Source organism: Camelus ferus, chromosome 15 (assembly GCF_009834535.1).
Source record: "Camelus ferus isolate YT-003-E chromosome 15, BCGSAC_Cfer_1.0, whole genome shotgun sequence".
Taxonomy (NCBI): Eukaryota; Metazoa; Chordata; class Mammalia; order Artiodactyla; family Camelidae; genus Camelus; species Camelus ferus.
In genome coordinates, this window is record NC_045710.1 from 39,665,555 (window position 1) to 39,685,495 (window position 19,941).

At 40.6% G+C, this 19,941-nt stretch overlaps 1 protein-coding gene across 1 annotated transcript in view; it reads left to right on the forward strand.

Annotated features, from left to right (window-relative positions):
- EML6 (EMAP like 6) overlaps positions 1-19,941 on the forward strand; it is a 215,429-nt gene that overhangs the window by 167,229 nt on the left and 28,259 nt on the right. Inside the window, 2 exon segments of the mRNA XM_032497555.1 lie at positions 6,696-6,897; positions 7,001-7,127. Coding sequence (XP_032353446.1) covers positions 6,696-6,897; positions 7,001-7,127 — 329 coding nt within the window.

Consider the following 19,941-nt stretch of genomic DNA (forward strand, 5'->3'; position numbering starts at 1 on the left):
CGCAATAAGTTTAGTGAACATCTATCATCTCATACAGATATATAATAACAAAGCAAGGAAAGAATTTTTTCCTTGTGATGAGACTTAGGATTTACTCTCTTAACTTTCATTATATCAAACAGCAGTGTTGGCTATAGTCATCATGTTGTAACATTATATTCCTAGTATTTATTTATCTTATAATTGGAAACTTGTAGCTTTTGACCACCTTCATCCAATTCCACCACCCCTCACCTCTGGCAACTATAAATCTGATCTCTTTTTCTATGAGTTTGTTAATATAATTGACCTACAACAACACAATGTTAGTTCCTTATGCAAGCATAGTGATTTAGTATTTCTGTATATTATAAAATGATCACTGCGGTTAGGCTAGTTACCATCTGTCACCATACAAAGATAGTCCATTGTCATTGACTGTATTCCTCACTCCGTCCGTTTCACCTCTGTGACTCATTTATTTTGTAACTGGGAAGTTTGTGCTGCTTAATCTTCCTCACCTATTTCAATTCCATTTTCTACTGTCTCATCTAAAACTGAATTCAGTGCTTCAGATGTAATCTGACTAGCTCAGGGTACAGTGGGACTCTTTTGTTTTAATTTTATTTTTGTATTAAACTAAAATGGCATCAGCTCTTTTGGGTGCCACACCACACAACCGAATCATAGATATTATTCCCCAAAACGTTCAGGTCATCTCCATCTTGGACTTACACAATTGATTTTCTAAAAACTGAGCACAGACCTTCATATTTGTACCAAATAAGATTTATCTTGTTTATTTTCCATCCTTGTTCCAACCTGGCAACATCTTTGAAATACCTTTTCAGAGTATTTACTTCCCCTTCCAGCATCGCATCATCCTGATTTCACAAGTGTGAGTTCCAAATCATGGAAGAAAAAAAAAAAGAAAAAAAAAAAGACAGAAACCACCAAACACCACCAAGAACCCGTATTCAACGTGGCATTCTGTTCATTAAAGCACATGTATCAGAAACAGACGTTTTAATCTCTGATGCTCCTAGCATAGAGCTCACATTTCTATCTCTAGTCCAACGAGACATCATGAAAACTTGGCAGGTATCTTGCTAAAAGGCAGGTTGTATCCCTAATCTCGCCTAATAAATCAGGCAATAAAAGACGTGCAGTTAGTTTGCAGTGAACCCCTGTTCCTGCCTAGTCATCATTACTATCTATTCCGAGTGCCTGTTGACCTTCTGGGTAATAGTTCACCCTAGCATTTTCCAGGAGTTGCATCAACTCATGAACCAATATTTACCAGTCTGCTTGGTTTCCCTTTTGGATACAGGAACCTTTTTTTGTTTGTTTTTGGGTTTTTTGTTTGTTTGTTTGTTTGTTTGTTTTGGATGCCACCTCTCCTGGTTTCTAAACTCTCAGCTAATACTGACCTTATTACTGTGGTCACATTTGAAGGTGTCTGTATTCACGGACACGAGCTCTGTTTGACCCTTTCTGGTTTGAAGAGCATTCTCTTTAATAGAGGAGTTAACTAAATCTGCTTTCTGTTCATATTACGCCATCTGATGTAAGAAGTGTTCCTAACTTTTCTCTGTTTTTCTTCTAGTCCTAAATGTATCTTTAAAATCCTTTTCAGTTGTTTTGGGTTTTGACCTTAACATTCCTGAAAGAGCTGTCTGTGCAAGACTTCTGTGCTCATCCCTGGTTATTCACTCCTCTTTCTGTCATTAGTGCATTTAAAACCTTAAAGCCACAACCAGCTCCCTCTTTAGCCACCTTGGTTTCTTTAGATGCCTTCCTCTTCCCTTCTTCATTTGTTAAAATCTCATCAGATGATCATTCTTGGTAGCCTTTTCTAAGATACACTTCTGATCATGTCCAGTGTTCCCTTCCTTGTCCATTCCAAATTCCAAAGCCACCTGGTTACCTTCTCCCAGTGATTCATCTCTTCACTCTCACATATCAGCCCTTCCTACTTGATCAGAATCCAGTTCTATGTAGCAGTTTTCACTGCTACTTCTACATTTTTTGAAATGAGACTGCTAGCAGGACAAATCAAGAGGTTAGTGATACCCGGGTTTAGCAGACTAAGGTTTGGGCAGATTTAGATACCAGAAGTCCTCATGGTACCATTGCATCGTGCTCTGGAGCTAAATTTATTGTTGACCCTGGGACTTCATCGTCCACATCCCAGCCTGACCAAGCGGGCTGTCTGTCTATCACAGTAATTTCAAACTGTGTTCCTCCAGCTCTCAGAGTTCCAGGAAGCTTCCTCAGAGACAACCCCAGGAAACAAGGCAGGGCCAACCAGAGGGGCTCTGGGGTCCCACCCCTGCTCCAACTGGAGTCACTCTGTGTTTTTGTACTTTATATATTGAGCATCTGTGGAAGATTTTTTCCCCAACATTTTGTTATGAAAATTTTTAGGCATACAGATAAGACGAAAGAATAGCACAGTGAACTCCTAGAAACCCACCACCTAGATTCTGTAATTCAGAGTAAATTGATGACATCGGGATACTTACCCCTAAATGTTTTAACATGCATATCATTACTGAGAGTTCAACATTTGTTTAGTATTTTTAAAGTAAAAGTTTTAAATTTAGTTTTTAGAATTTTAAGATTTTAAAATTTAAAAATGTATAGTTGAGATGAACAAATTTTATAGTTCCTTTTGATGCACTTTGACAAATATATATCCGTATATAATCCAAACACCTATCAAGATACAGAATGTTATCCCCCCGTGAAATTTCCTCATGCTAACTTCCAGGTCAGTCCCCACCCCCACTCCACCCTCAGATGAAAAACCATTCCAGTGTTTTTCACCATAGATTAATTAGCTTACCCTGTTTCAGAACTTCATATAAATGGAATGATCAAATAGATTTCTTCATGTTGTGTGTAACAATAATCCTTCCTCTTTATAGCTGAGTGGAATTCCCTTGTATGGATACAGGAAAGTTTATCTACACAGCTATCAGTGGACACATGCTTTTCCCATGTTTGGTTATAATGAAGCTGCTATAGGCATCTTTGGAAAAATCTCTGTGGACATACATTTTCTTTATGAAATATGTAGGAGCAGAATTTCTGGGTTATAGGGGAAAATGTATGGTTAACTTCTTGAGAAACTGCCAGACCTTTTCCCAAAGTGGTTGTATTTTACACTCTCACCAAAAATGAAAGAGGTTTCAGTTGCCAGTTAGGCCTTGTCAGACTTGTAAAATGTAGCTGTCCTGAGGAGTAGATAGTGTGATCTTTTGTATTTGTAACTTTCATTTCCCTGGTGTCTAATTGTACGGAGTACTTTTTTGTTTGCTTATTGGTCATTTGTGACGTGTTTGCACATATCTTTTGTCCACTATTTTAAACTGGATTGTTTATCTTTTTATTCTTGAGTTCACTATGTAAGATTTGATGGAAGAAATAGTTTCATAATTTAAAAGCATTTGAAAACCACTGGTCTGTATAAACCACTTTGATAGTATCACTTCTCTTCCTTTTCTTTTAAATCTGATTTTTCCAGCACTCTTTCCTTCCCAGTTTCAGGGACCCAGGCTGATGAACATTTCTAGCTGGATAGTCCCACTCTTCCAGTGCTCTGAGTGTGTTGGCCAAAGTTCACCATCTGTTATGGACTGAATGTTTGTGTCCACACCAAAATTCATATGGTGAAGCCCTAACACCCAGTGTGACTAGATATGTACAGAGAGCATTTAAAGAAATAATTAAGGTTAAATGAGGTCATAAGGGTGGGGCTCTGCTCCAACAGGATTAGTGTCCTTATAAGAAGAGACACTGAAGAGCTCACTCTCTCCGTGCACACATGCACTGAGGAGAGGCCAGATAGGCACTTTCTGTGTGCTCCTATAAGGGGTCTGTAAGCCAGGAAGAGAGCCCTTACCAGGAACCAAATTGGCTGGCACCTCTTCCCAGCCTCCAGAACTGAGAGAAGTAAATTCTGTTGTTTAAGCCACCCAGCATGTGGTATTTTGTTATGGCAACCCTGCCAGCCTAAGATACCCTCCCATTGCCGTGTTCTAGTGCTGAGTACCATGTCAAGCCTTAGTGCTGCCTAGGAGATCTTACTGTCATCACACAGCTCTCTCTTTGCCCAAAATTCAGGTTCCATTGTTAGACTCTAACGTCATGTCTTCTTTGTTCTCCTTTCCTGTGAGTTACTAGGTGTCTCTTGCAGGCATCTTTCTGTCCTGACAAACATACTCCTTATATATGCAGTTTTACAGTATAAAATCTTGATGAGGGCATCAGCCCCCTCATAATCACATTGTCTCCAGCCTCCATAAGATAGACTCTCCCATCTGTCCAGTACCTTCAGCCACGTCCCAGAAAATCCAATGCTCTGTCACCATCTGTATAGCTACCTGGTGCTTCCCACAGCCTCCCTTCCTTTCCAAAGCTGGTCTCTTACACTGTATCAGAGAGGTTATAAAGTACCACCATGTCATGTACATTTTTAAAACCTACCCTCAAGTTGTCATGTTTCCTTCTCAGAGTACCAAAGCTCTAGAGACTGGTTCTTCAAAGAGGAACCTCATAGGAAAAATTTTACAGGCAGAGAAGCAATATGTAAAATGTTGTGAATGTGGGAAAAGGGTACACAGCTTTCATCTGAGTCTCAGGAATTTCTCACCTAAAAGCAGTTAACAGCCAGCACGCTGGAGACATATTCCAGATTCTCTACTCTTTCATGACCCAGTGCAAGAGGAAGGCGGTGGTAGTGAGTCCCGACAGGTGTTACAGAGATACAGAGATGTCTGGCACAGTGACCCAGGGAGACAGCTCACCTTTCTGGCTGGGCCACGTCTCCAGAGGTTCCTTCCACAGGCCCTAAGGGGACCAACAAACATCCTGCTCCTGGGAGGAGCATCTGGCTTCCTGGAACCTTCTAGTAACCGTGAATTCCCATCATTGTTCTCTGGAGCAGTGATCTTGTTTCCTATTCTGAGAATCTTGAATCATCCCTGCTCGAAGAATCTCAGCTTTGTTCAACAGCCTCAGTGACTCAGTTTTTTCCTCTTTCTTGCCTGTGTCACTTTCTTTCCCCTGCAACCTGATTGTGGTCACTTTAGAACATTTCTTCCTTTGTCTCTTTCTTTTTGGATTCTTCTGTCCTGTCTCAGTGTGGGAGTATAGGGAGGCGCTTCTCATGCTCTTTCACTTTCTCCTTCTCTCAAGAACCAGCTTACCTTTGCCTTGGATCAAATGGGTGGGTGGGTTCCTGCTTCCAGCAGGAGGACCAGCAGGACGCATGGCTGTAGCCACTCTGACAGTCGTCTTTGTTTCCATGCCTGCTAGAAACTCACGTGGTCACACAGTGGTTTCCTTTGGAAATTATTATTTTGCTCTCCCTACTCCCTAGCAAATTGTGGCTCTGGAGGGCTTCCTAGAAATGCTGCCTGCCTGCTGGCTTCCCTAATCTTTCTAGACTCAGTGCTCTGCAGAGGGGTGGGCACTTTCACTCTGCTATCAGGTAGGGGTCAGCCAAATGCACAGAGATCTTGACAAAGAGTATTTCAAAGTCACACACTCTCCTGCCCTGTCTCCTGCCATGTGTCTACGCTGGCTTCAGGTTTCCCAGCATGCCCGTCCAAAACCCTCTGGAAGCCTCTTGCCAATGACTGAATAAAGTTTTCATCGGAGGGAGCAATGGCCCTTGCACGACCTCACAAAGTGCATGCGGCTTCCCACGTTGCATAAGGCATTCCCTGGGAGTCGCTAAGAGGATGGAAAATCTCTCCCACTTTCAGTGGCTTCCGCTGGAGCTGTTTTTGCCAGGCTGTGGCTCACAAGCCAAAAATGGAAGCTGGTTTCTGGTGCCAGCTTGGGCTTCCCACTGCTTGTCAGGACTGCCCCCGGGTGAGCAGCTGGTCTCACCTCAGCCTCATCCTTCTGCACCTGAGGGTGCACGTGGTGTGGCCTGGGCACCACTCTGAAGAGCTTTCAGTAGTTGCTAATAGATTGGGTTCTATTTATTTGGTTATATTTGATAAAAAAGCACCTTACTTTGTTTTTGTGTGTGTTTTATTTTTAAGGTGACATGTCAACTTGTTTATTAATTGTATTTTTCAGTTTGTATTCTTTATTTGGGGGTTTTGTGGTGGTTTTTTCCTTTTTCTTAGAGCTCACTTTGTTTTAAAATCAGTTGAAAGTTTCTAGTATTAGAAATTGTTTCCAGTGTCCATGGCAGAAACTGTGGCATTGGTTTTACATCTTACTTGAGGCCCCAGGATTGTAAAAAAGAAGTCCCTGGCTCTTCTGTCCCAGCTGGGCTGTGAGGGGTGACTGGGAAGACACTCCTCATCTCAAATGTCAGCCTGACTCACAATCAGGAGTTCACACTGGAGACCTGAGGAGAATGCATATTTGATATTCGAGAGAAACAGAAACAAGCTTTTTATACTTTCTTAAGCTACCTTTTTCAGCTTCCAGAAATAGTTTCTGTAGTTTATTCCTTCCCTCACAAACTGTTTATTGAGGACCCATGTTGAGGCAGGAAATGTTTCAAGGAAGCAAGAAATCGAGTCCCTGCCCTCGTGGAGGTTACATCCTAGCAAAATGTGGGGAAATGACAGCTTGGGGGAAACGTATATCCAGTAGAAGCCACGCTAGAGAATAACCTGGATGGAACAGTCCAGAAGAAGGAAGGATGAGACTCCGGGCGGGGTCATCCCCAGTTTCTGGCTCCGCAGGGCCAGCACGCAAGATTCAAGAAGTACGTGGGCCACAGCGCCCATGTCACCAACGTGCGATGGCTGCACAACGACTCGGTGCTGCTCACGGTGGGCGGCGCCGACACGGCCTTGATGATCTGGACCAGGGAGTTTGTGGGAACCCAGGAGAGCAAGCTGGTGGACAGTGAGGAGTCGGACACAGACGCGGAGGAGGACGGAGGTGAGCCCCAGCGGCCACGTGCCGAGCGCGCCTCCCTCCCCGCCCCGTCCTGTGCCGCCGCAAACCAACTCTGCCTCCTTCCCGTGTCTCTCTGTCGTTTGAGGCTATGACAGCGACGTTGCAAGAGAAAAGGCCATTGATTATACCACCAAGATCTACGCTGTGAGCATCAGGGAAATGGAAGGCACCAAACCACACCAGCAGATGAAGGAAGTTTCAGTGGAAGAAAGGTATGGTGGCGCCGGGTTTGTTTGCATTTATTAAACTTCACGACAAGAAACTTGTCGAAACCACAGTGAATTTTCCTTTGCCCTAAAAGGTGCTTCTCAAGCTAGTCTTTTACGTATATGCACAGTCTTAACCAGCACACAGGCTTAAGCTGGAGGAAATGGTCCACAGCCTCTAATGTGAAAAAAGGGTGGGTTACACTTTGCGGAAGTCGTGTGTGGAAAATGCCTCCAATAGACATGAGACTTGGTTAGACTAGAGAGGGTGTGAGGAAGGCCCAGAACCGTCCTGAGTGTGATGGCAGACAGGAGAGCGTGCTGACTCCAGAGGTGGGAGGAAAGGCAGGCTTCTGAGGTCTTGGAGGAATATCTGTGGGTTGTGAAAAATAGTCTTCCATCCTGACAGTAGTCTGCGCACCAGGCTGCATCCCTTGCTGTGCCTTCTCCTATTGTGTCTTCACCTGACCAGCTTTGTTCAGGCGTGTTTGGAGATTCCAGGCTTAACCAGTTTGATTTTGTTGCCGTGATCCTCTGTGTAGAAGGAGGGTTTCTAGTAGTATTTTGGGCCTTTTTGATGTGCTATTGTAAGTATTGATAAGAGAAAACACTAGCATTTCTAAAAAAAAAAAATTCATAATTACAACAATGCTTTAATTTACCATACTCATACTAAAGAGGAAAATATTGAGTAAAAACACTAATATCTAAAGAGAACTTCATGGATCTCAAAGACGTTTAAGAATTATCTGTGGGCTCTTCATATTGATATGGGTTCAGTGTTCACAAGTACCCTGATCTCATGATATATAATTAATGGGGTTCAAGTTGGTTTTTTTGCATTCAGCATGGCTTTATGCTTAGTAATAAATATTTAATAGATCTGATCTATCACCTTTTACTATTAGGTGAAAATTTAGATACAAAGAAATGTCATTTCCCTCTCCTGCTTCAGTTCAGAACCAGATGTTAAAATAAGCCTGATAAATGGTGGGTGTGCTACAGGCAAGAAGATTGAATTGATACAAAAAAACCCTAATTCTTTCCTAGCCTCTTTGTTAAATGTTACTCTCAGGGTTCAGAGTTGTCTTTTGATTAAAACAAAATAAGAGATTTTTCTGAAGTAGTCATTACGGTTTATTTTGCTTGTAACATGTTTTTTTTTTTAGTGGCTGCAAAGAGGAAATATTTTTAAAGGACATAAATCTAAGGAGAAAGAAAAAAAGCCATATGCATATAAATGTATGAATAAGCCTTCCACTTAAATAATCCACCCTAAAAAACATTTGGCCTAAATTAAACATTCTTTTGAAAAAAAAAATGACCCAGCCTTTCCAATTTCACATAATGTTATGAAATGAATCAACTTGACTATTATTCCAAGGTTGCTTCTGGCTAATTTCTACAACCCAGTGCTTCATTCTGCTGAGATTTACACTGGCCACCAAGATACAGACATCTAATCAAATTCCTAATCCCAGACACTGCAGTTGCTTTCTCTGAACCTCTCTTGGTCTTATTGTCTCTTTGGATGGATCTTTAAAAATCTCATACCTGCCCAATTTAGCAGGAGGTAAGAAAGGTGACAGTAGAGAGGACCCTAAGAATTTTCAGTCTTAAACTTCAGAATTTTGAAGCTACCTCATTTTTTTCATCATGCCAGATTGGAAATTTGTCATACATTAGCATACACAGGATTGACTTTTTAAATATGAAAAAAAAAAGCTTCATAGTGTCATGAGACACTGGGGTAGGCATTTCAATATTTTACTGGCATTTAAGAAAATAATTCACACCAGGGTGTAGTGAAGAAAACATGTAGTGAAGAAAACAATTTTAAGATATAAATACAGGGTCCAGAGGAATAGACAAGGCTTTTCTATAATAGCAACATGCTTGATAACTTAAAAAAGCCTTGACAGCATCAGTTCCCAGAGGGGGCTGTAACCAAAGAGAGGGCTGCCAGCTGCACAGCATGCTGGGAGCAAAGCAGGACCACACCAGGAAGAGGCGAGGGAAGAAGGAGCAGCCAGTGGTGTCTGAGTTAGCTGCCTCCATGGGGGTAGGTCACTTCCTAATCAGAACTGGGAATCAAGTCTCCTCCAATCCTTATCATTAATTCTAGGAGACTTTGAACCTCAGAGATAGGCAGCTTATGAACTGCAGAAGAAAGGGGTGCCAGGCACGGCTGGCATTCAGAGGATTTGTGAGAGCAGGATGAGAGGGGGAATGTGGGGCAGGACCAGGCCTTTGGGGTAGGGGGGACTCTTTGCTAACAATAAGTCAGGCAGGCAGCTCACCTGAGTCCTCACCTGGGGTGCAAAAGGGGCTCCATGGACCCCAGCATCCCAGGCGTCAGAGAAGCAAATGCCTGGGGACTCAGGCGTCAGGCACAGGGGGCCAGGCAGCACCCAGGTTCTCCCTGGGAATATTCAGGACTGTCAGCCCTGGCACCGCTCCCTTTAACTACTTCATGCCCTGCTAATTGAAGAGGCAGAGACTCCTTTACCTTCCCTTCATTGTTCTGTCCTGTGTGTATGTGCAGATACCTGCCTGCACCTGGGTGTTCTAAACACCTGTGTCTATTCATGTAAGACTAACAGGAGACAAATTCCTGAGGACCTCCAAAGATAGGAGCTCGGAACACCTGCTCAGTGCAGGGGCCTGTTTTGCCTCCTACCAGTATTCCAGGCAGTTCTTCTTCTGGTTTAAATCCTTTCCACCTTAGAACCCCTGAGATGAGTGTGGTGTCTGTCATACTGAGAACAGTGCCTTGATGGCAGCTGTATATTATGCATCAGTCGATTTTAAGCAACTGAATTCCTAATTCCTAAACTTTAAAATATCATAAATTATTTCTGATTGGACTCGGTGTGATTTTTAAGTAGCGGGGAGGCTTTGGATTGTGCTTCTTAGTACAATTTCTAACACATTGTGAGTTCCTATTCTTCAGAAGCCATATGATCTTTAGTTCCAGTCTTTTGAGAGGTGGGAAAGTGGAAAGAAATGTGTCGTTGCTGCCAGAAGAACGCCGGGCTACCCCTACCAGTATGTGGTCTCTTCCCGGTATTGATCGAGCGTCCTGGTCACCCACGTCAGCTTTGCTCTAGCACGCTGGGCTGCCTTGCCTCCCGTCCAGCCAGTCCCCAGCCTTGGGTGAGCCCTTGGGTGGTTCTGCTGCTCAGCTATGTGTGGCACGTGGCTGAGGAAAGTCAAAAAGTCTTTTCCAACGTCAGGAGTCCGTGCTCCCAGACCTCATCTAGCGCTCAAAGTGCACTCCTTGGTCCCCAGCTAGTCCATCAAATTCTAGTCTAGAGCAACCTTTCCAAACCTGCCCTGCCTCTCAAGCTCCCAACTCCAGCCTGATGCACCTCCTTGCTCTCAACTTTTGACCTCATCTCCTAGTTTACCATGTTTCCTCACAATAGAGTAGCTGTTTTGTCTATCTGCAAACTTAAATTTATTACTTAAGAAGTGTTTAAAATGTCAGGAAGCTTCTCTTGAGAAAGTTTTTAAAAATAGGAGGCAAGAAAGCTTAGTTTTCCAGAGCAATTTAAAGTACAAAATGCTTACTGTTATCATAACTCAAGGGATGGTGCCAAAATCCTGTCCTCTGACTTCGGTAAAAACAGTTCTCCCAAACTCGCCGGAAGAGTAAACCCCTAACGTTTTCTCAGTACCAGTTACTAGAGTTGCCTGAAAAATTATGAAGTTTTTTTCAACACATTAACAAGTTCATACCTTGTTTATATATTGATTCTTGAGTTAAGGGATTTTAGTCTCAAGGGCGTCACCCATCCCAAACTGGCTTAAGCAAAAGGAAACCACTGGCTTTCACACCTGAAAATCCAGGGATAGGAGGTCTTCAGGTGTCACTTGATTGGTGGGGTTGGGGCACGGCTCAAATCTTGCTACCAGGACTCAACTCTGTTCTCTCTCCATATCCCAGTTCTGCTTCCTCTAGGTTATTGCAGTTCTTCAAGTAGAAAAATGGCAGCAGTACCTAGACTGTATAGTCTCTGCTGTTGAAAGTCTTCACAGGTATCTTATGATGTGCTGGGAAATATGAACCTTTGATGATTATGAAGTAGTCACATGCCACGCATAGACTAGCAGTGTAATCCCTCCACCAGAAGTAAAACTCCAGGGCTCTTAACCAAATTAAAGAGATTGATTTCTGGATGGACCCAAAACAATGAATTAGTCTACTACACGCCACCCTTTTCTTGTCATATAGACACTCTTAGGATGCCCCAGTTTAAACTGTCCCACGTATGATTGAAAATGTAGTTATCCCCTCCCCAAAGAGAGAGATCCCAGAGTCTTAACCAGTTACTGCATCCAACCCCATATCCAGGATCGTGGGACATTGTGATGTCTTCTCATCCAGGTCCATATAAAGCTCCTCATTGTTCTGTGGCTCACGATAATGTCAATCAGCATAACCTGTTGAGTAGACAGTGAAGAGAGGAAAGTGTGAGGATAGTTGTTTTAAACGACCACTTGAAAGGAGGGAGAATGAGGTGCAATATGCAGTGCTCACTCGTCCATGCCTGTATCATCTTCAGTTGGGCATGACAGTCAAGGATTTCTGCCCTCGCATTGTGCGTGTTTTGCATAACTGGACAGTGTATGAATGTTGGAAGATACCAATAGTCAGAGGATGTAAAGGTTTTGTTTATGACAAAAGATATAGACACATAATGGAAGTGAAAATGTAAAGTAGGAGGTAATATAATATCCCCTTAAAGAATTAGCTTCTCAAGTCTCCCAAATTCCTACTGGGATGCAAGCAGTGCCCTGTGCAGTAAGGAGTCTTGTAGGTGTGGGAAACTTTGCTATGCTCTTGGGAGAATTTGTATCTTCCTGCCCCCACCCCAAGAACTCCTGGACTCTTCCAGATGCCCTGGCTCTGTGGTTGGCTGCCCCCCAGGTGACCATGAAGCAGTGCACACAGCTCTGAAATGGGGAGGGGAAGGTCAACTTTTAGAGACCCCCAGAGACCCAAGTTTCAGGTCAATCTAAATTCCATTTTTTAAATCATGTATTCTCTGGCCTGAGATTTGGCATTTCATATCATCAACTTAGAAAAAATATATTTTGTATCTCAGACTGATAACTGCTTGAATTCTTAAGGAGGGGAAAGTGTATCATTTATAGCCATATTAGTATTTTATTTTTAAAAATCAAGTCATTTTTCACTCTTTCTAACCTCACTTTTGATTTAAAATGAGCACTAGTTGTTTGATTACTATTGATATACATTCCTTTTTTAGAGCATAATCTGTATTATTTTTCTCCTGCAGTAATAATACAACTTTTTTTACATTCAAAACGAATGGCGTGCTGTTGTTGCCTTCACTTCATGTTTAAATTATCACTGTTTGGTTTGTAGCAGACCTTTATTTGGGTTGGTGTATGTGGCTTTTTACAATACCACTGTGTATTTCTGAAATTGTCCTTGTTTTTTGACAAGAGGTCCCACACTCATCTTTGGTTTTCCTGTCCCAAACAGAGAATCTGGTCTCTGTTGAGTTCACATTCATTTGTTGCCTGTAACTACTCGAGATTTCTTAAATTAGTGTAGACCTAAAATAGAAAAAAATTACTCTTAAGGTCATGAGGTTACGTTGATATTTTAAATATAACCCATTTTTCTCTAATAGGAATTTTTTCCTGTGTTTGATGCACGATGTTATATATTGTATTTCTAAAAATTATGTTGGATAGTCTTGTCTAAAACTTCAGAAATCTCTCTCTTTCTCTTCTGGTTTTGATTCTTGGCTTAAGCTCCCTAAAATTGACTTCAAATGATACAAAAATACAGGACACCTAGTATCTTGGATAGAATTTCATAAAATTGGTAGACAGTGAAAGGAATAACCTAAGTCTTTCAAGCTTGGCCTAAACCTAAACTCACTGTGTCAGTTGTGGTCCCAGCAAGAAAGGGAGAGACTCTGAAAAGGAAGTAACTGGGGGAAGAGCTTACTGAAGGGGCTGTTAACAAAGGTGTGGGCAGGATGAAGAGAAGCAGCAGGAGTGGGGCAGCACCTTGGGAATTGTAATGGCTGGAAGCCATTGCTATCCCTGGACCTGAAGGGGAGGATGCTGTTGCCAGGTGTGGAGAAGGTCGCTGTATGGAGCAGGCCACCTTCCAGGAGCTGAGACCTGAGGGACAGGGTTGAAGGTGACCAACCTGAGTCCCAGCAAGGGAGTATTGAGGGAATACATGCCCCAGCTGCATTCTCCTGTTACCCACTGCTGGTGCCTCTCTTTCGCTGAATCCAGTCAGAAGCTGAAGGGCAAGGCAGTCCATTGATGTGGTGCATGGTGACCAGCCCTGGAGGGCACAGAGCAGGAGGAGAAGGGTGGAGGTAGATACAGAGGGGTGCATGGAAAATGTCCAGCTCATTCTCCTGTAATTTTTTTCCAACAGAAATTGGTGTTATTATCATAGAAAAGAATTTCAGGCCATTTTAATGTTGCACAGTAATTACTATCCTTTATAAATGCCTTTGAATATGCACAGATACTTTCTACCTAATGTTATAACTGTATAGATACAATCAAAGATGCCAGTGAATACAACCAAATCAATACCAAGAATTATTGGAGACACTTAAAACTTGACCCAGGTTAAGTGGAACAGTTTTAATGAGCCATAGATTTTACACCACTGTCTGGGGGTGCCACAAGAATCAACTCATTAGTACACGGAGAATTAACAACTTTAAAAAATCTATATTTTAGTCACATTACATTTTGATATTCCCCAATATCTTTAAAAATAATGTTTAAATCTTTAAAATTAATGGAGATGTTGGCCCATCTCCAGAGATTTTTATGTTCACATTAAGACAAAAAAACCCAGAAATTAGAAACTAAAGTTATAGAAATATTTGGTACCAATATCCAGTTTTTTGTGTAGATCAAAGTATCATGCAACCCCAGTTTTGCATCCTATGGTAACTGCATAATCACCACAGAGGTGAATTACAAAGGCGTTTTCTTAATTTCTAGATAGGATCTAATAGTATCTCCCAGTGTGGGATATGGTCTTTTATTAAAATCCAGATATCATGACCAGCCATTAGTCTTCCTAGTTGTGCCTGATGGGGTCATGTTCCTATCTCCTCCTCACCTAACTGCTTAGATTACCCATTTCCATGGGGAATAGTGATAATGGATATTTTTTATTTAATTTATTCCGTTGGAACCTGCATTCAGACCAAAACCACACTTTATGATGAAAGATACAAAATAAATACAGATTGAACTATTTTTATGGAAATAGGCATATAAAGTACTCACCAACTTTTATTTTTCTAAGTGGGTGTAATAGTTATCTTAGGGATTGTTTTCTCAGTGCATCTGAGTCAGCAGTCTGTATTTTTTCAAGGTCCTTTATTAACAAATGCTGAGGCTTGCAGCTTCTGGTTCTCTACCCAGGGTTGAATAAAAGGCTGTGGGACTTAACCCTGTCTGTTTCTACACCATCTTTATAATATCATTTTGCTTATTATAGCATTTTCCACCTTTTACTAAAAGGAGAGGTTCAAACCTCCCCCACCCCAACCTCAGAAGCTGCATAACTTAATGGTCACAAATCCAAATCCCAAATAGAGCTAAAACATAATTTTTTTCTTTCCTCAGAAAGTTTTTGGGCTTGCTGCTAAACTGTCTTGTTTATCTCAGACTGGAAAGATCATCTCTCCCTTAAAAAAAAGTGTAAAGTTGGAAAGTTAGCGTTTAACACTAAAGCTGTATTGTCTTAGCACCAGTTTAATGTAGTTTACTTATGAAGTTATGGACAGCTGTAGAAACATGATATTTATGGTTTTAGTCTTCACTTTATCAGAAATATTTAGTCTAGATATTCAGCTGTCTTACCTGGCTATATAACATGTACACAACAATCTTCTAAAAAGAAGTTTTAAGAAATCATGCTTTTTATACATTTTTATCAATTAAGTTTTATGTCTTAATTAAATATTATTTGTTTTTCAGAGAGGGGTGATCCCTAATACAGTTAGAAAACCATTTTAAAATTTCTTCCTCTGTATTGTGTTTTTTTTTTTCTAAATTACATTTACAAGGTCCAGTTGTTTGTAAGGGGAAATATTTAGAATACACTTTTTTTTTTTTTCATTTCCCTCTCATCCAATATTAGATATGTATTGGGGGTTTCTGTTTGTCTTTACCCCCAGTTTTATTAAGAAATAATTGACACACATCACTGTGTAAGTTTAAGGCATACAGCATGATGAGTCAATTTACATATATTGTGAAATGATTACTGCACAAGGTTCAGCTAACATCCATCTTCTCATATATATACAATTTTTTTAAAAAAGGGAAAAATGTTCTTGTGATGGTAACTCTTACAGTTTACTCTTAACAACTTTCATATGTATCATACAGCACTGTTAGCTGTAGTCATCATGTTGTACATTATATCCCTAGTACTTATTTATCTCAACCAGAAGTTTGTATCTTTTGACCACCTTCATTCAATTCTCCCTGCCCCCACCTTCTGCCTCGGGTAGCCATAGAAAGAGTCTGATCTCTTTTTCTGAGTTTAGTTTGGTTATTTATTTGTTTGAAGATTCCACAAATAAGTGAGATCGTATAGTGTATGTCCTTCTCTATCTGACTTATCTCACTTACCATAATGCCTTCAAGGTCCATCCACGTTGTCACAAATGGTAGAATTTCCTCATTTGTTATGACTGAATAATACTCCATGTGTGTGTGTATGTATATGTGTATACACACACAACTTCTTTGTTCATTCATTCACTGATGAGCACTTAGGTTGTTTCCATGTCTTGGCTATTGTAAATAGTGCTACTATGCATATAGAGGTACAGATATCTTTTTGAGTTAGTCTTTTTCATTTCCTTTGGATATATTCCAGAAGTGTAATTGATGAATCATAAGGTAGTTCTATTTTTAGTTTTTTGAGGCTCCTCCATACTGTTTTCCCTAGTGACTCTACCAATTTACAGTCTCACCAATAGTGCACAAGGGCTCCCTTGCTTCGCATCTGTGCCAGCATTCATTCTTTCTTGTCTTTTTGATGATGGCCATTCTAATGGGTGTGAGGTGATACCTCATTGTGATTTTAATTTGTACCTCCCAGATAACTAGTGATGTTAAGCATCTTTTAATGTAGCTATTGACCTTTCATATATCTTCTTTGGAAAAATGTCTAGTCAGGTCCTTTGCCCACCTTTTAATTGGGTTATTTAGTTTTTTGAATTGTAAAAGTTTCTAAATATATTTTGAATATTAACCCCTTATCAGATACATGGTTTGTAAATATTTTTCCCATTCCATAGATTGTCCCTTCACTTTGTTGATGGTTTCTTTTGCTGTGCAAAAGTTTTTTAGTTTGATGTAGTCCTACTTGTTTATTTTTTATTTTGTTGCTTGCACTTTAGGTGTTATATCCAAAAAATCATTACCAAGACTCATGTCAGAGAGCTTTGTTGCTTCTTATAGGAGTTGCATGGTTTCAGGTCTTACGTTTAAATGTCTATAACCCAGTTCAAGTTAATTTTTGTGAGCAGTGTAAGATATGGGTCTGGTTTCATTCTTTTACATGTGAGTATCCAATTATTCTAGCACCATTTATTGAAGAGACTGTCTTTTCTTCATTGAGTATTCTTGGCTCCCTTATCAAATGTTAGTTTACATATATATGCTTGAATTTACATCTGGGCTCTTGATTCTGTTCCTTTGGCCTATTTGTCATTTATGCTGGTACCATTCTGTTTGGATGACTATAGCTTCATAGTGTAGCTTGAAATCAGGAAGTGTGATGCCTCCTGCTTTATTCTTTATCAGCATTTCTTTGACTGTTTAGGTTCTTTCGTGGTTCTGTATAAATTTTAGGAGTGTTATTTTCTACTTCTGTTAAAAAAAATGCCGCTAGAATCTTGATAGGGATTGCATTAAGTCTATAGATGGCTTTTGTAGTATTGACAGTTTAACAGTGTTAATTCTTCTAATGCATGAACAAAGGATACCTTTCCATTTATTTGGATCTTCTTCAGTTTCTTTTATTAGTGTCTTGTAGTTTGCAGAGTAGAGATTTTTCACCTCCTTAGTTAAATTTACTCCAAAGTATTTTGTTTCTGATGCTATTATAAATGTAATTGACTTCTTTATCTCTTTTTCTGAAAATTTGTTATTAGTGTATGGAAACATTGTTAATTTGTATCATGAAGCTGTACTGTGCAGCTTTACTGAATTCATAGATTAGATTTAAAAGGTTTTTGGTCATTTTTAGGATTTTCTGTATATAAAATCATGTCAGTTGACAATAGAGACAATTTTACTTCTTCCTTTCCAGAGCTGATACTTTTATTTTTCTTACCTGATTGCTCTAGCTAGAACTTCCAGTACTGTGTTGAAGAGGAGTGGTGAGAGTGGCATCCTTGTCTTGTTCCTGATTTAGAGGAAAACTTTCAACTTTTCACCATTAAGTATGATATTAGCTATGGGCTTGTCCTATAAAGCCTTTATTTTGTTGAGATATGTTCCTTCTACTCCTAATTTGTTAAAAGAGTTTTTATCGTGAATGGATGTTGAGTTTTGTCAAATGCTTTTTCCATGTTTATTGAGGTCGTCATATATTTCTTTTCATTCATTCTATTAATGTGATGTATCACATTAATTGTTTTACATATGTTGAACCATCCTTGCATCCCCAGGAAATCCCACTTGCTCATGGTGAATGATTCTTTTAATGTGCTACTGAATTTGGTTTGCTTGTATTTTATTGAGAGTTTTTACATCTGTATTCATCAGAGATATTGTCCCATAGTTTTCTTTTCTAGTAGTGTCCTTTCCTGGTTTTGGTATCAGGATCATGTGGCTTTGTAAAATGAGCTTGGGACTGTTCCCTTCTCTTCAATTTTTTGAAAGAGTTTGAGAAGGATTGGTGTTAATTCTTCTTCAAATGTTTGGTAGAATTTACCAGTGAAAGCCAATCTAATCCTGGGCTTTTCTTCAGTGGAATAGAACACATTATCTTACTCCTGTTGGTTGAAAGTCTGGGAATTGCCTTAAGAGTTGAACAACCATAGATCTTTGTTTGCCAGATTAGGAAATTCTAGTAAAGTTCCTCTTCCCCAACTAGGATATCAACTCTGTGAGAGAAAAATTTCTGATATACTGCTCCAAATTTTGTAACAGTGGCAGCACATAGTAAACATTTATTGAACGAATTAATAAACTCCTTAACAACTTAACAAGATTTAGGTTCATTTCCAGTCACTGACACCCGTGGATTCGATATCAAGAGTCTGAGATCTTGTTGGCATCTTGTCTTTATATCCATAATCCAGTTTAGAAATTTCTGTCTCTAAGCAGTTGGCACCCCTGGCCATCCTTCCATTTCTCAGGTTAAAGGCGTCAACCTTTAGGAAATTCTGAACAACACCTTTAAGTTGAGAGGCCCTCACTCCTAAGCTACATCTCTGTGGCACTGAGGGTTCCCTCTGGAAGAGAGCGTGTGACATTGAGTGTTTAGGAGGGGTCAGGCAACTCCCCTGCTCAGTCATGTATGCTGTAAGTTTCCTTTCATGTGGTTGAATGAGTGGTGCCTCCAGCAGTTCCCGTGGACAGGGACTCATCCTCCTGCACCAGTGACCCCTTGCGATATTCACCCACATTTGGCTGTCAGTGTCTCATTACCTTTCAGTAACCCCCGCTTGTGGATCTGCAGGCAGATCAGGATCCTGAAGGGTGGTCTTCGTCGTCCCTCTCCCTGTAGGTCCTCACACTGGGGAGGGTGGTTGGGGCACCCTCAGACATGTAGTAGAGGTGGTTATGTGTTTCCTGCGTGGAATCCTTCTCCCAATACTCCATGGTGAGGGGAGGGGAAGAGAATAGTTTTCACTCATGAACTGCCTTCCCCTACAAGGCAACTTCGCCCTATCCATCTCAGCGACCCAGTGTGAGGAGACACTGATGTGGCAGTGCTTAGGATTATTCTTAGCAGGGGATTATGAGGAAGGAACCTGCGTATACTCTTACATTAATCTTTTAGTCCCTCTGGTGCACGTTTACTCTCAGTTTACGCCATATGTTCCTTAGGAAACCAAGAAGCTTTTACAAATCAAGATTAGAAGCAGATTCTGAGCCCTCTGTTAATGGTGGTCCCTTCTCTCTGCACTGACAGGTCCTAGCACCAAATGACTTCAAAATTCCACTCTAGCATTACGAGTTTTCCAAACTTTTCCTTAAACGGTGCTTATGACTGAGTGAGGAGAAGCCCTAAACCATATCTACTTCACTATCTCATATCCTTTCTGAATCAGTCTGTATAAATTTATGAACTTAAACAAAAAGATAATCCTATAATGAAAACTGTACACCATGGGTATGTAAAGAAATGCTAAGGAGGGGGTTGTTTTGTTTTTATTTTTTGTTTCAGCCCCAAATTAATAGCTGTCTTTAATCCTTGGTTCCTTAATGTATGGGTCTGTGGTACTAAGATATTTACAGTTCCACTGAATTACAAATTTTGTTTATGAGACTCAGTTTCTCAAGGGTCAGCCCTGTATCTATCACGGTTACCTCCATGTGCCTAACTCAGTTCCTTGCACATAGTACACAGTGAACAAATGTTTCTTGAATGAGTAAATGAATGGATGCCTTTGCTTAGCCCGCTTCTCTTCATACTTAAACAAGTTAATTTGTCCTCAGAATGGTCTACAGATCTGTTCTTCATCAGTGACCCCTTTCACCTTCGTTTTGTTAGCACTGGTGAGTGGCCTTATTTTGTGGGAAGGTGTGACTCAGGTAGAAT